Source organism: Anticarsia gemmatalis, chromosome 9 (assembly GCF_050436995.1).
Source record: "Anticarsia gemmatalis isolate Benzon Research Colony breed Stoneville strain chromosome 9, ilAntGemm2 primary, whole genome shotgun sequence".
Classification (NCBI taxonomy): domain Eukaryota; kingdom Metazoa; phylum Arthropoda; class Insecta; order Lepidoptera; family Erebidae; genus Anticarsia; species Anticarsia gemmatalis.
This window is the reverse complement of record NC_134753.1, coordinates 13689092-13705573: the sequence shown is the minus strand read 5'-3', so window position 1 is coordinate 13705573 and position 16482 is coordinate 13689092. Positions and strand designations below refer to the sequence as shown.

The following is a 16482-nucleotide window of genomic DNA, read 5'->3' as shown; positions in this document are numbered from 1 at the left end:
TCGAAACTATGTCTAAAGTATATACCGTTGCCTAAACGCAAATCATATAATAAAATACAGTAAGAATTTTTTTTTTTCGAAAATGTCTATGTCATTTTCGTTAACGTAATTGACTCCATTGTTCTATTTCATTATATTGTGTCTAATATTCACACTCTATGTAATGGAACATATATTTTTTTTACGTAGCTAATAATGAAACATACCTGATGATGTGCATGATCTGGTAGCAACGCTAATGCATGTCGCAGTAGCAATAGTAACCCTTCACACGCTGACCAACCGGACGCTGCACCCGCACGGACACGACGCTACAATAATGAAATAACCATATTATTAAACTAGACAATTTATCAACAAAAATAAATATTTTTTATATAATTTTTCACAAATTAACGAAGATTTAAATTACTCAGTTAGAATTTAATTATTTTTCGATTTTCCCAATGAGGTTGGCATAATCGCCTCAAGTGACTAAAGCCTCGAAAAATTGTAGGAAAAAAAATAATACCCTTTAGTCAATTATAAAAATCCACTAAACATGACTATAAAATATGATAAAAAAATAAGTGCATAATACAATTAAATACTGAAATGATACATACCTGATGATAAATCCCGCTAGTATACATCTCCACAGTGGTGTGATTGACATCGTCTACGTCCACCACGATGTACTCGTTCAGCTCCTCCACCTTGCCGTCCTTGCCGTCACTCTCTTTACTGTCCTTACTGTCTCTACTGTCTTTACTGTCCTTTCCTATCGCACTGTCCTTGCTCGCCGCGTCACTGTCTATTATACCTTCTGTGGATTTCTTGTCATCTAGAATTGAAAAGGAAGTAATTATCAGTTCAGTTTTCGGTAAATTTTCAATCTTGAAATTAAGGTTGATTAGTAATAAGAATGAGAGTTTATTTGTTAAAATACTTACCGACAGCTGTATCTGAATTTTCAGACGTGGAAGATGCTGTGTGTTTTCTGAAAATAAAAACATGAATATTAACGTATTAAAAACATGAACATTGACGTCACGCACAAGAAAAGATTTTTGTTTACCGAAAACCCTTAAGAAATTAGTGGCATGCAAATTTGAAGTAGGGTTCATACATATTAATTTAACGTGCACATCTAAAATTTTGCGAACATTAGGTTTAACACAATATATTATGTGATGTACATGTCTTAAAACTTTGAACAAAATCTACACACCTGCCTTCCTGTATCTGCTTATTAATCATACTCTTCAAATGCTTAGTAGACTCCGTACTCCCGCTACTATCTATTCTATCTTCATCGCGGTTTTCAACCTTTTCCTTAAGGGTATTAAGGCTACTTTCGTTCGTGGTCTCATCGGCCGAGGTGCTGGACACGCTGGGCCGTTCTTCGGAGCGCTTCTTGACACGCTTGGAGGGTCGCTTCTTGGTGAAGCTGGACGTGAACTCGCTCATGTCTTGAGTCTCTGATGTGAGGAGGAAGTAGAAGTTTGCTCGGGAGTGTGTCACGAATGTGTCGCTTGCCTAGGGGAGCAAAGAAAATACTAATTAACTTTAAAATATCTTTTTGTAGTTCTTCATGTGCGCTGCGACTGCTGGACATAGGCCTCTTTTGTTGTTATAAACCCGCAAATACAGCTACACCGTAGGGGACACAAAATGGGTTAAAAAAAATTGTATATCGGAATTCGGAACATAATTTGACTTATTCGTCTTCGACATTTCGAAATTTAATCAATCACAGTATTGTAACAGAAAAAATATATGGAATAATGTAAGTGTATACATACCTGATGCATAAGCAGTAAGAAGTCACAGAGCATGGCGAGGCGGTGTAACAGTGGCGGAGCGCCCACCAGACCACGCACCACTTCCACCAGGCTACTGCTCGCCACAGGGTCGAGGGGACCACATTTCGAGTTTAGGAACCGTTCCTATGAAATAAATACATAAATTAACAACAGAGGAAGTTCTTAAAAAGATAATATGGTAAAAAATACATTAAATAAAAGTGACATTTCATGTTGCCATCAACTGCTGCCAAACTTAAGTTTTGTAGATCTCATACCATTAAGCAATTCGAATAGTAGTCGTAATATTTTTTTTGTGACTCGCGTATTTATTGTATATTCTACAATGCCAGTAGGTTTCACATGTCTTCTATCTTTATCGATATTTACCTTGCAAGCTAGCAGTAAGTGGTGCAGCAGATTGAGCCTGTTCATCTGGTAGTGGTTGAAGGCGCGGCGCGGGTGTGAGTCACGCAGCAGCGCTCGTATACAACAGAGAGTCAGCGCCCACGCCGTACCGCGCTGTGTCTCGCGGGTACCGCTCGTTGTTTCTACCTCCCATGCTAGCTCCTGGGGAGATAAGTGACGTATGAGTATGCTATATCTTTATATACATAATTCTTCTGTAAGTCTGTATGTCACTGAACTTCTCTTAAACGACTGGACCGATTTTGAAGAAATTTTCTGTGTGTGTTCAAGGGGATCTGAGAATGGTTTAGATTCTCAATTTTGTCCGCTGGATAATGTAAAAAAGTTTAAAAAGTTTTTCAAATTAAAGACGTGTAGACAGGACAACATGTGTCGGGTCCGCTAGTTAATGAATATAGTTCATAGAATGTGTGACACGTATACGCCAACACGTATACGGACACGTACATGCATGCTGACGGATGACGTTTATGAATGGAATACTGATAAAGGTGGCTACCTTGCTAGTATTTTTACATGCGGAAGATCGTGGGTACTTCCAAAGAGAAAAAAGCTGTTTAAATAATCTATACAGAAGATTGTCTCCGCGATGCAACACAAGTTATTAATACGAAAATTAACTTAAGAAGATAAACAATCAAGTTCAATTAAGATGTGTCGAGCATGATGTCAGCAGTGTAGAGCTACATGCTATATTCTTTTTTCTTTTTTTTTTTAAAAAGACAACTCCCGCACTAAGAATTGCTCTTGTGTCGCGGGGACTTTTACAAACATACAAACAACGGACACAAAGCACAACCAGACCCGAAACAATTATTTGTGGATCGCACAAATAATTGCTCCGTGTGGGAATCGAACCCACGACCTCCCGTTGCAGTGGTATCGGCGTGGCGACCTAAACCACTGCGCCACGGAGGCAGTCAATTATATTACCTGTGCCGTGTCGAGGTACCGCCAGGCGCGCGTGAGCAGCACTAGCAGTGCGGGCTGTAACAGCACGGCGTCACTGCGCGCCGCCAGCTGCACGCTGCCCGCGCACGTCGTCAGTAAGGGAGAGCTGCAAGCTTCGTCTAGTATAACCTGCGAACCAAACATATTTTATAGCAACTTTGAAAGTTACGTATTATTCTAGTGCTAAGCGGGTACCGTGGCCTTTGAAAGTCTGCAACACGTGTGCTGCGAATGCGACCCTTCAATAACCTATCTGCTATGTAGGACTATTAAATAGTATTACATGGAGATTGAAGCATATCAATCTTCGTCATGTTAGGTTATCGAGATCAGGCTACCAAGGCCTATACAGGTTTGCTGAAACGTGGAGTAATAAAGAGAGTAAAAATAGCTTTAAATTATATCTCGTTTTAATCTTGTTTGCATCGTTTCAATTCTACAGAAACTCAACCCAACATCTTTATATATTTCTTTAGTCTGAAATCAAGTATTTACCTTAAGCAAGTGATGTGAGACATGACAGTTGGGCGCGGCCATGACAGTGAGCAGCATGTCGGGCGCGTCGTCCGCGTAGAACATGGCGTGCAGCCGGTTGTCCACGCGACACGCGCGCAGCAGGATCGACAGAGCTAGCGCTTGCTCCTCTGGACTGCCTTCCAGTTCCACCACCTATTAAGATTTTTTTTTATTAATACGTGGATAATTAATTAAATATTGAGTATAACTATTAAAAACGCTAAATATGTGAGTAAAAACAAATTTATCGTGTTTCAATCATTTTTATTTATGATCTTGGATTTTTATTATCCGACTGAATCAATTACTGAATATCTTTTTTATAATATGGCATACGAATTACGAATTTACCTGCTACTCAATAATTGATTTTTAAAAATTATAATGCACTGGTGAGTGTGACTGTAACGTACAGTCACTGATTCGCTCATTCCCTCTAGAGTCTAGAGGTATATTTTGTGCTCATTTGTGGAATCGCGAGTTTTTTTTTCATTCTATCAGTGTTTTTTGTCCAAAATAATAATTGCATACACAAAATATCACCCTTAAACGAACACGTGTACACATGAAACAAATACGTATACGTTAAAAAACTACTACTCTAGTTATAAAATGTTGAAGTTATTGATGTCACTGGGCCAGACGGTGATGATGTTGATACAGACCCTAGCATACAAATACAGCAGCACATCAGCTCCTCCCAGCATGTATATAGCGGGAGCGAGCGCGCGGTGCCGGCTGGCCAGCGCCGCGCCCGTCCACACCGTGAACAGCGTCTCGGGGATCGACGACACCGGCCCTGATGATGATGAAGGCAGGCTCGATGCTGATGATGACATGAGGCTGGCTGAGGCCACGCGACCAGCGAATACTGTGGACAAACCAATAAAAATTGTTGCAGCATGTTAAAGATCCAGCTATAGTTATCAATAATCTTGGTTAACGGATAATTTCTGTAACTTAACACAAATCAATGTTTTCCTTGATTTTAAGCTGAGGCTAAACAAGCGTTACATGTAATATAACCCACCGTGTAATGTAACGTGAATTCTACGTGTGGACAGCAACGCAATTACACGTTACTCTCGTCTGGACCCTGGTTACCTCTGGATTGTTTTACAGAGGTCCATAGAACATATTATCCATAGAACATATTAGTAACGTTTTAATAAGGAGACATTTTGATTACATAAGACTACCAATTTGTATTTTTTGCTTTGACACACCATTACGGATTGAGTAATTGAGTGTTTTCTTTATTGAGAGGATTTGACACTAAAACATTACGAGATTTGAAAATAAAATATAACTTCATACCTGTAGGTAGTGCGACAGTCTGATGGTACAGGTTCATTATATTTGGCGCGTGTGCAGAGAATGTCAATAGTAGGTTGTCATGTAGCTCTCGTAACGTCGCTGTTGAGATTTCAAATACCTACACAATGAAAAAAATAGTTACGTTATTTCTTTATAATGTTAAGGACTCACTACCATATTTTATGTGAAAATATGTATATTTACCTGGTCCCAATCGATGTTTGAGTCCAAAATATTAGGTGTCAATACTAGAGGGAAGTTTGGAGATTCACATCGCACCTGTAAACAAAAAGTTAAATCAAGCATAACATTCACATAAATAATAATAAATTTTATATCTATCTGAAACCAGCTAATACTAGTTTCATAGAAACAATTTGCATCTATCTAAAACTTGCATAAATAGTTTAGTAAAAAATTAGTTGCCAATGAATTGAAAACCCCTTCTTTTTCTGAAGTCGGTTAAAATGTCAAGACTATGTCTTTTTTTAAAGCCAACTCCCTCACTAAAAATGGCTTTGGTGTCGCGGAGACTTTACCAGACCAACATACAAACAACAGACACAAAGTACAACTACACCCGAAACAATTATTTGTGGATCACACAAAATTGTCCCGTGTGGGAATCGAACCCACGAACCGACGCAATGGTAGCGGAGTGGCGACCTAAACCATTGCGCCATGCAGGCAGTCAAAACAGTTTAAACAATAGATTTGCATGTAGTTCTTCTATTTCATTACATACTTGACAAGCGTGATCCGCGCCATGTGCAGTGAGATGTATAGCAGTGTACACACTGAGCACGGGCGCGCGGTACACGTTGACACTGGACAGGTGGTACCCGCCGCCGCCCGCCCCGCGCCGCAGGCAGCCCAGCAGCACGTTCGTGGGCGTCACCTTGCGGACTAAGATACCTGGCACCGGGAGTGACACTGTCTCGCATTCGTACCCGTTCACGTACAGTGTCACCTGTTGAGGAAACATGGTGTTAGTATTACAGTTATACTCGGGCCATTTTAAACGTGCGAACTAAGGCATGTCATTTTATCGGAGTCTCTCGCTCGCACTTACACATTGTCACATTCCTATGATTCTTTTGTATATGACGTAGTTCGCACGTTTATTGTTTATTTAACTTGAGTATGTTAAAAAAGCCCTAGAAAAATTATGATTTACATCAAGATGCCTTTTGTAGGAACGGGACATGCACAACAGACGATAGGGACAGTTGCGAGAATAATGCCCAACAGTAAGAGCAAAAGAAAGTGTTCACAAGACTGGTACGTAAACCAGACTATACTTTGAGAGCATTTCGAATTTATTTTTCATTCAATGGTAACGAGCGTCCTTTAAAAGGTAAGGGCAATCGACATTTCCTTTTGAATATATTTGACATGGTAAAGTATACACATTGGAAAAGTTGGTTTGTAAATCAAATTATAATACAACCTGCTAACTATTCGGTTCAATTAATAATTGCTATACAGTACCTGTATGTATATATGTCTCTTATACACGAGTTCTTTAACATTAAGCGCGATGCAGGTCCACTGCCTCGGCGCCATGCCGCTGACAACGCGTGCCTCGCTCAACACGCGGTTCTGGTTCGGCTCCGGCCGGGACAAGCGGAATGTGAATGTACCTGAAAGATAATGTAAAATTATAGTTAAGTTTTTAATTTAGTTATATATTATGAAAAAAAAACACATAACAATGATCTAGAAATACAATATTAAAGCTTGTTTCACAGCTTACGAATAAGTGTCAGTTACCCATGCAATCATCAATAGTTTAATTTTGTTTTTTGTCAGGAAAATGTGTTACCCATGGAGAAAGTGGGGGTCTGTGGGCTCTCCCACCGGCTAGGCGCTCCAGCTTTAAAATTTGGGCATACCGACTAAAAACCTGACAGTATTCCTTCAACAGTCACCATAAATGGCCAGTACGCGGTACCTCCAATTGGATACTCCGCATCAATAGATTACCTACTAATGGTAAAGTACTTACCAGTGTTAGTATCGAGCCACACTTCGAACATGAGCGAGTCGTGTCCCACAGAGATGACGTGCGACAGCTCGGCGGGCTTGCACGACACCTCCTTCTTGGGGGACTTTGGTTTGCTTATCTCACTGTCTGAGAGCTCGTCGTTGAACTCGTCTCCTCCATCTAAAAATGATTAGTAATGTGTTTGAGTAAAAGGATAATCTTAAATTCTCAAAATCAGCTAACTTAAACCTGAACGAGAGTTCAAGAACTTCAGTGTTATTTTGGACATGAATAGTTTTTTAGCGTATCGCTTTGCTCAATGGATGCACGTACAGAATTCGCATCTGCATGCGACATTTGCGTTACACACATTTGTACGTTATGAAATAATTCTGTTTAAAAAAACGTGCAATAACATTTGGGAACGTTTCATTTTAACAGTTATTGGTCAACCTAGTAACAAAGTTGTTCAAGCCGCACGAAAGGCCTTCGACATGGCTCAACGACTTTTCTCTTAACTGAAAACAACTGGGACCGACCTATGTGCTTTCCCAAGCACGGAGACGCTCAGTTCAAATACATAGTGATACGGTCACCCATCTATAGAATGACCGCGTTAACGGTTGCTTAACCCAGAGATCGTTTACCGACCGGTGGGCACAACTGGCTATGAGCGCCTCTAACTAGTTAAGTGATATGCTTACTCCACTCGTAGTGGTGTACGTACCCCACAAGTGCTGGTCGTCGGTGGTGGTGTGCTGCGTGTGTAGCCAGGCGGTGAGCGCGAAGCCCGCCAGCCACGGCGCCCAGCCCGCGCCCTCCACGCCGCACCGCACCGCGTGGCACGACCACGGGGACTTTATACCTACGACAAAGAAACATGAACAATAAATAACTGCCTGGCACTAAGTCTGTTAACAGTTCTAAAGACAAACTATTGTCTACCAAATACAAGCAGATTTGAACATGTAAATGAACCAATCGTAATACTTATAAGCTTTTTTGGACCTGGTCGTTTCTCGGTTCCCGCATAGATACTAATACCCACCAATGTTAGAAATACGATTCGTGCTATGTGCGAATATTCATTAATCCGGTTTGTTGAATTTAACATTACATGCAACGAAAATCTTAAGTAATTCAAATGTAATTTGTTGTTATCTGCATAGGACAGATTCATACTACAATAATATAATCTCTCTCTTTCTGACTATTCGTTCCATATGGTGGTGGGGTCAGACTACCTTACCTCTTCCTCCACTTCGCCCTATCCTTGACGTCATCTTCCTTACTTCCTTCTTTTCTTAATACTACAATAATATAATACAAATTAAGATACAAGTGTCTTACCGGCTCGTGTATGTGACTCGTGGTATCTCTTGGCGCAGTTCTCGGCGTGGTGGCTCTGTGACGTCACGTTGTTCACCGTCACGAAGCTCATCTCTTCAGACAGCGAGTGTATCGCATCTGTTGACATTGTTACTTTGTTATACGAATATAAGTGCACGTATACGTAGCGCACGTAGACGTGTATACGTTAAAACAGTCCTATTTGAAAAATTATATCATTAATCACCTTTGATATTTATAACACACGATTATTTTCGGACTTAACTGCAAATTCAAACATAGTAAGGGCCGAATCCCACTCGAATCGGCACATCGATGATTTGACTAAATTAAATCACGTTAATTGCATGATAAATAATTAGCGATGGTCGTAGATAATGTTCATATATGTAAGTACAAGTACAAAAATCCTTTGAATATGTATGTATTATAACAAACGCGAACACTGACGTAAGATACTTACCAGGGTTATCAGAGTCCACAGGGAAGGTGAGTATACAATCTGGCGTGTTCTGATTAGCTGCCGTCACTAGTCTGTGTAGCGAACTGAGCAGCATGCCTAGTGGCGGCTTCTCAGAAGTGAAGAGCTTCAGGTAAGAGGCCAGTTCAGCCGGCTCGATACTTTGTGAGGCTAGCACGTGGATCAGTTCTAGGATGCTGCGTTGAAGATCTGGAAGAGATATGAAAGTTAATATTGTGTTTTGTTATTTGTATGGTGAATGTAGAGTAATAATATACAAAGCAACGTAACTAGTAACTGTACCAATAACTGCTCGGCTAGAGTATTAACTACTCTTCGTCTTTGAACATAAAGCAAGACTGAAATGACATTTCGAAGTAATGTGAGAATTAGAAATAATAGTCACTTATTGATTGGTTAAGAATCATCAATATGACAACTTTTATATCTGAAGGATATTCAAAAAAGTTCTTAAAAACAGCACTTGTCTGGCGTTGTGGATCTGTGTCTACATTATTCCGTGAAGTGAGTCGGTTTAAGTCTATAATTAATTAATTAATTGTAGTATAAGGTCTTATAAGTTTCAGTTTGTATACCTTCAAGCGTAGAGTCAGTAGTAGCGAGTATATGCGCGGGCGCAGGCGCCAGCAGCCTTCTCAGCAGCGGCGGCGGCGCAGCCCTGGCCCGCGCCAGCGCGGCGCCCACGCGGCCGCACCAGGCGCGCGCCACGCCCACGCCCACGCGCCACGCCGCGCCGCTCCATGTGCCTTCCTCCTTGGATTTTACTAGTCTGGACAAAGTTATGGCAAGTTAGTAGTATTGATTTTAGAGCTCTGATAATATTGAACCTACCTATATCAAAAAATATTAAAACCTTAAAATGCATCCCTGATTATTAAAACACTTTTTACATTCCCGAAAATGGAAGATCTCGTAAAATCTTTTAGCAATGATGCGATCAGAAATGAAAAGTACTTTCATTTGTCAAATGAAGATGCAACTGATGTAAACTTCCTCACAACGCACTTACACGCAACTAAAATCAAATACAAGTCAATTAACAAAAAAATTAAAAATACAAGCTTTAATTACCTATCTTATTTACATATAATATATTATTTATATGTATAATTCTGTATTCAGGCATTCCCATAAAATATAAAACTGTACTGTATAATTTTTCCATGCAATATGTATTGTGTATTGCACAACATAACAAAAGGTTGTCGACCTAATATTAATTGGCCCAACCATAGCTCCGATCAATCAACTAAACAATTAACAAATGAAACTGCGCCCACTAATGATGCCCGTTGAGATAACTAATCACTTCCTCCATCAAACATAACTACAACAAATATAGCATTGAAAACACATAGCAGTATTTTATACAGTCTAAGGCTTTTTTAAAACACAACTCCCGCATTCGTAATTGCTCTTATATCGCGGGGACTTACACATACAACGAGACCGGAAACAATTATTTGTGGATCGCACAAATAATATAATCGTTCCGTGTGGGAATCGAACCCACGACCTCCCGGCGCAATGGTAGCGGTGTGGCAACCTAAACCACTGCGCCACGGCGGTCGGCGATCTAACTTTTGCTATTTGTTCTACTAATATATTAAATGCGAAAGATGCACGGATATGTCCATCCATCCTCTCAATGGATGAGATGTTTGTTACTCTTTCACGAAAAACTACTGAACGGATTTTAATGAAATTTGACAAAATTCGTTTTTAACACAGACTTAGTAATAGTAGTAGTTTTAACGTGGACGAAGTCGCGCTAGTTTATTTCTAGATGCTACAGGTTAATTTCCTAGTTAAGCTTGTTCGACTAGTTCATCGCAGTTTTCTAACAAAACAACCTAAATGCGATGATGATGACTACTATAAAATATTTTAATGGCTATACTAGATATATTTTACATCGTAGTTAACCTAAGAACCGGTAGTACAGTGACTTGAACGTTTTTGGAGAGAGCGGTGAACCACTCATTAAAATAAGCCATAGCCAGTTGTGCTCACCGGTCGGTAAAAGATCTGTGGGTAAAGCAACCCTTGGCGCGGTCATTCCATATAATAGATGGGTGACCGCATAATAGTATTTGAGCTGGGCGTCTCCGTGCTTCGGAGGGCACGTAAAAAGTCGGTCCCTGTTGTCTACTAAGATAGCAGACGTTAAGCCATGTCAAAGGTCTCTCGGGCGACTTGAACAACTTTGAAATGGTTTTATGAACCCACTACCCCATACCACTGCAAGCATTACATACAAGAAAATCTATTTATTACTAAGGTCTTTTCCCAAATTCCTATCCCTAAAAGTAACAAAAATGATTGTGCAATAACAGCGGAAACTGCCGCTACAAAGTCGTTGGCCTTCGTCACACTGTTGGGAGGAACTAGTTTACAAATATGCGAGCCTATGTCTCATCTCGTTACAAACAAACACAAAAACATCACACGCTGTATGGCCCGACCGGTTTATAAGTAATCGATTAGAGGGTTAAACGGGATCGTGATGCCGTTACGAATTATTATCCCGATTCGAAAAGAATAACTAATTGTCGTTGTACTCAGCAATAGAACACTTGTTATTGCCGGTGTAAGTATTATGTAGAATTCTATGTAATTTAGATTCGGACATGGTAAACTTTTACACAGAAGTTATATTATCAAGCTTCTTGCAAGAGCTTTGTTTTTCTTGCCAATTACGATTATTTCTAGTTATAAAAAGAGGACTAGAACACAAACTTATAAAAAACGGCAAGGTGGTATTATTTAGATTGTTTTTTTTTTATTTTCAGCATTTTACAGCTCAAACAGATTGCGAAGTTTACCAGTTTATTTTTCATTCTGAACTTTTATAACTTTTTATGCTGACGCATGTAAGTTGCTGAGAACGAAACTTTTTGAGGTCGCAGTTTTTATCATGAAGGCTAACTTTAACTGTAGATTATGTCTAGACACACACACATTGAAAGTTTATACATTAGTATACATACAGAGACGCTCACAGACAGTTGCACTCACCGGTCAGTTAACGATTTGTGAGTTAAGCAACTGTTACTGCGGTCATTCCATAGATGTGTGACCGCATAGTAGTATTTGAGTTTAGCGTCTTTATGCTTCAGAGAAAACGTTAAAAGTTGGTCCCGGTTGTTGCTGATATAACAGTAGTTAAGCCATGTAAAGGCCTTTCGGGCAGCTTGAACAACTTTAACACTAGGTTGACTACCAAAAGATAAATTTTAATAAAATATACATACTTGTGTATAAGTTGCGTGAGTATATCGACGACGATGACGCAAAGCTCCGGGTGTGCGAGCTCACCGCTCTTGTTGTATTCACTGCACTCTGCGCTTAACTCGCATGTTGGCGACTGTAGACCTAAGGGACAAACACAATAATAATTAATTATATACACCGGGTGTCTACTTGTATATTTAATACTAGCTTCCCGCCCGCAGCTTTGCATTTTCTAAAATCTTCTTTTAGTGCTCCTTTACACTGACTTTCTAAGTAATCTTCATACCAAATCTTAACTTTTTAGGCTTAGTTGTTTTGGCTGTGCGTTGCCCGTTAGTCAGTCACTTACTCAGTAACGGAACAGTCTTAGTAATATCCGTAGTTCCTACGACTGCAGTTTATACAATTTTGTTTCAAGATAACTTTAAAACCAAGACCATTTAGTATAAGGTTGTATATTAGGTCGGGGAAAAAGCCTTTTCGCATTATAGTATGTATGAACTTGTAATAAAATCTTTTCTCTACACAAAAAAGCTCGATATTTGGGTATCTCACGAGCTCACGGAAATAAACCTAATGAACCGTGTACTCATTTGTGTTTCTTGAAGTCAAAGAGATTTTATTACAAGTTTATACATACTATAATGCGAAAAGACTTTTTCCCCGAACTAATATATTATAAATTCCCCGACGGCTTCTATCCCAGGTCAGGTATAAATCACCGTGAACGCCAAGGACATCCACTTGTTATAAGTATAAAACTCTCACTGTTCAGGCGAATCAGCATATTTTTTTCATTTAAGCATATAAAATTATTTGCATAATAAAGCACCGATGAAATACATATCGATGCTCGAAAGCTAATGTCATATGGGATCCTATGACGACTTCGGTTTTTTAAGAAACTGACAGACATTTTTTTTTATTTCTGTTAACGTTATCAATATCGATAAAATAATAGTAGATAGTAATCTATAGCAAGACCAGTGTAACTCCCACGCAAACGGTCGAGAATCCGTACCCAACGCAAGACACCAATGAATTTTTAAAAGTTTTGTGTGTGATAGAAATAATTATCACTTGTTCTTCTTCTTCTCATTCACAGTGAAAGAAAACATCGAGAAAGAACCTAGCATGCCGAATAGTTATAAATAGTTCTTTGAGGTAAGCATAGTCCCCAACCGCACTTAGCCAGCCTAATCCCTGTCTCATTCCAGGAGGAGAAAGGCAAGAAGATTAGTATATTTACCTGATGCAAGTGTAGAGAGTGATGCTGCAGACATTTTGCGTGCTCTGTACAGCGAGGAGATGTCCAGTTTACCCACTTCAACGTCCGCCTGTTGAACACACATCACTATTAGACCTGTTTAATAGCTATGAATAGAAGCTGTTACTGTTTTAGAGGTTCTTGTAGGACAGTCAAAGCTAATAAGTGAAAAAATAATAAGTGTAATAATACCTAAGAATTTCGACAGAAATACCTCTGTTATTGTAAATAGATCAAATTACTAGTCTTTATAATATGTATCTATTTGATTCGAAGTAAATTAATTTAAACAGTCTGTCTAGGCTCCCTAGCGCTAGCAGGTCCAAAAAAAAGTATAAATATGACGTAAAGAAGAGCATTGAATTTCCTTTTTTTCTGACGGGATGGTACTCAATAAAGTTTAGAAACCTTTTTCCCTAGAATAATTTGTGACTAATACATCATTCATAGGAAATTGGAGTAGGGAAGGCTTCTATTTAACACGGATTGTAACGCTGGATTGAACTACTGAATCTGCACTCAAAATATCTTTTTTTTTTTTTTTTTTTTTCAAAAAAGACAACTCCCGCACTAAGAATTGCTCTTGTGTCGCGGGGACTTTTACAAACATACAAACAACGGACACAAAGCACATATCTATTTCAAAATATTCCTAAAATTATCTATGATAGTTATTACACTGACATTTAGCCAGTCACGTTGCCTCACACGCACGCCTCTACAACAAACACCATATTTGTAATGTTTTTTTGTTTTAACTAGATTATTCTTACACAAGCCATTAATTTCTAGTATTTTTTCGTTATATAAAACTAGCACTTGCCCGCGAATCTGACTATAATTCTATAGTCTATAAGTTTTTGACCACAAGCTAAAACGCAGCCAAGATCTAGGTCAGCTAAGTCCAGTAGTTTTCGAGTGATTGAATGACAAAAATCAAAGCTTTCGCATTTATAATATAAATAAGATAAAATCGATTCCGTATACATGCAATGCTCTACGTAATTCCAAACCTTTGACTCTCAGACTAGTTAACCTTTATTTTTGATGGATCCTTGTGAAATACGTCAGTGCATCACGGTCATGAGATAATTTACCCACCAAAAATGTGATACAATCTCATGAATGAATTTGTAAAGTGATACTCAAAATTTTTATGAGACAATACTACAACATTCCCAAGGCCAACTCTTCTTCAAGCAGTCGGAGGGGAAATCAGACAAATCCCGTTACAGCATGATTTGACAAGTAAAATATGCTGTATTGATCCTACGTATAGGCTATACATATTACTAAAACGTGGAAAAAGACAATGATGATGCTCAAGATAAGGCTATCAAAAATTTTGTTTGCTTCATCTGCTTAACACTGATTTTGTTACTTTATCATTCGTCGTATGGTTAGTGGTCAATGTATAGTATATTTTAAATTGGAAAGTCAAAAGTTATTGTTTTGTTAGTACATAGTCATTTGAATCTAAAATAAATTCTGATTGAATTCTGATATTCATTAAATCTGGCTGGCCAAAATACCAACGAAAGTTGAAAACTTCTATGTTATGAGCATTTATAAGTGTGTAATTAAGTACCAAAGAATAGATAGAAAGGAGGATAGAAAGTCGTGTCGCAAATGTTAGCTTGTGTTTGTTTTGCTTTTCTAAGAATTAGGAACTGTTTCACGTGATGAAACTAAGCTCAGAACATAATATTTGACTCGTGTCTCACTGTTAATTGCAACTAGATATGCATCAGTCTGAATGAATTAGTCTTCAGTGTAGCTGTAACTTTACACTCTGCGGTAATCAAGCCACGAGGCGACTGTTCTATTTATAGATTGTTTGTTTTGATGTTGATCAAATTAAAAATTCTCTTATTAATATTGAAAATTTATCCAAAAATTTATTATGTAAACATCAGATAACAGTGTGAATTCGTATTCTTAATGTATGACAATCGTGCACGTATACATAAGTATACGTTTACAGCGTACACGTGTACGTAACTACCCAGGTTGTTATCAAAACAACTCTCTGTAAACAAGACCGAGGCTTTCAGATTAAATGTAATAAAAAATACGATTAACTGATTCAAAAACCATTATTTTTTGTTCATACGGTATCTTAATTCTAGACGTCTGAGCTGTCAACGTGCCCGCCTACGTTGAAGCCCGCATGTTACAACACGTGGCGATGGCAGCTAGTAGTGTTTTTATACCATAGAATAGTTTTTAATACAACATCGTAAATTCTGAAAAACTAGTCATGTCTGGACTATTAGTATTTTAATAGTAATGTTCAGTTTTTGTGTCAAACAGTTTAAAAGTGAAATGTGAAGGCCGCGTAGTTTATGTATTAACAATGTATTTTACTAATAGGTACAATATTTGGAGCCGGTTCTGCCTAACATAGTTTTAAATCAGAAGGTCAAACAGTTGTTTCGGCGCATTTTTGTCAATAAATTAATGCATAGATGAATAGATTAGGTGATATTGTAATTTTCAAATTAAAAAGAAGTTAAAAGAAGAGAAAGAAAACAGTTTAAAGATTTCCTTTTATGTTGTAAACATAGTTCTTGCATTTGATTTCTCTAGGCGGGGAAAAATTAACTTTCTTGAGAAAGCTTAATAGCAGTCTCTTAAATACCCACAAGTTTTGTACAAATACAAACATAACACTGATAAAAACAATAACATCACATAACAGGATAAAACCTCGAAGCGTTTATGTCAAATTATTTCCCAGAAAACATTTAAATAACAACTCATTTCAACCGAAACTTGGACCCAATACACGTGACATATGTATATGTTACTGTAAAAGCCCGAACTGTGGTAAATCCTAAGATTTTCCGGTAAAACCTAAGATTTACCAACTCTCGATGGTAAAAGTCCGAACAAGCCAGAGTTTAAAAACTATGTTACGATATATAAAAAAATCCTCCTTCATAACTATGTTTACAACTATTTCACGGTATAATTATATACTGTGACATAGTTATAAAGAAGGAGTTTTGGGCATAGCGACATGGGTAGGTTAGGTTAGAAGGCTAAGGTGGGAGCGAGCGAAGCGAAGCTCCCACCTTAGCCTTCGTGGTTATTTTTTTTTAACCACCCAGAAGGAGGAGCCCCGTGAAACGGGGCTCCGGCGACATCTCGATATCATCAAGTG

At 38.5% G+C, this 16482-nt stretch overlaps 1 protein-coding gene across 3 annotated transcripts in view; it reads right to left on the bottom strand.

Annotated features, from left to right (window-relative positions):
• Nucleotides 1-16482, bottom strand: part of mv (lysosomal-trafficking regulator mauve) — a 61945-nt gene that overhangs the window by 16929 nt on the left and 28534 nt on the right. For all 3 annotated transcript variants that reach the window (XR_012959614.1, XR_012959615.1, XM_076118172.1), the window contains exons 11-30: nucleotides 13299-13386; nucleotides 12070-12190; nucleotides 9391-9584; nucleotides 8798-9004; nucleotides 8335-8451; nucleotides 7712-7849; nucleotides 7006-7164; nucleotides 6489-6640; nucleotides 5743-5967; nucleotides 5202-5276; nucleotides 4998-5115; nucleotides 4346-4551; nucleotides 3660-3833; nucleotides 3147-3293; nucleotides 2175-2354; nucleotides 1785-1928; nucleotides 1211-1518; nucleotides 933-979; nucleotides 606-823; nucleotides 207-311 (exon numbers count right to left, since the gene is read on the bottom strand). Coding sequence is in view for 1 of the 3 variants with exons in the window: in XM_076118172.1 (XP_075974287.1) it covers nucleotides 207-311; nucleotides 606-823; nucleotides 933-979; nucleotides 1211-1518; nucleotides 1785-1928; nucleotides 2175-2354; nucleotides 3147-3293; nucleotides 3660-3833; nucleotides 4346-4551; nucleotides 4998-5115; nucleotides 5202-5276; nucleotides 5743-5967; nucleotides 6489-6640; nucleotides 7006-7164; nucleotides 7712-7849; nucleotides 8335-8451; nucleotides 8798-9004; nucleotides 9391-9584; nucleotides 12070-12190; nucleotides 13299-13386 (3123 nt within the window). In the remaining 2 variants the exon portion in view is untranslated. The remainder of the gene's footprint in view (nucleotides 1-206; nucleotides 312-605; nucleotides 824-932; nucleotides 980-1210; nucleotides 1519-1784; nucleotides 1929-2174; nucleotides 2355-3146; nucleotides 3294-3659; nucleotides 3834-4345; nucleotides 4552-4997; nucleotides 5116-5201; nucleotides 5277-5742; nucleotides 5968-6488; nucleotides 6641-7005; nucleotides 7165-7711; nucleotides 7850-8334; nucleotides 8452-8797; nucleotides 9005-9390; nucleotides 9585-12069; nucleotides 12191-13298; nucleotides 13387-16482) is intronic.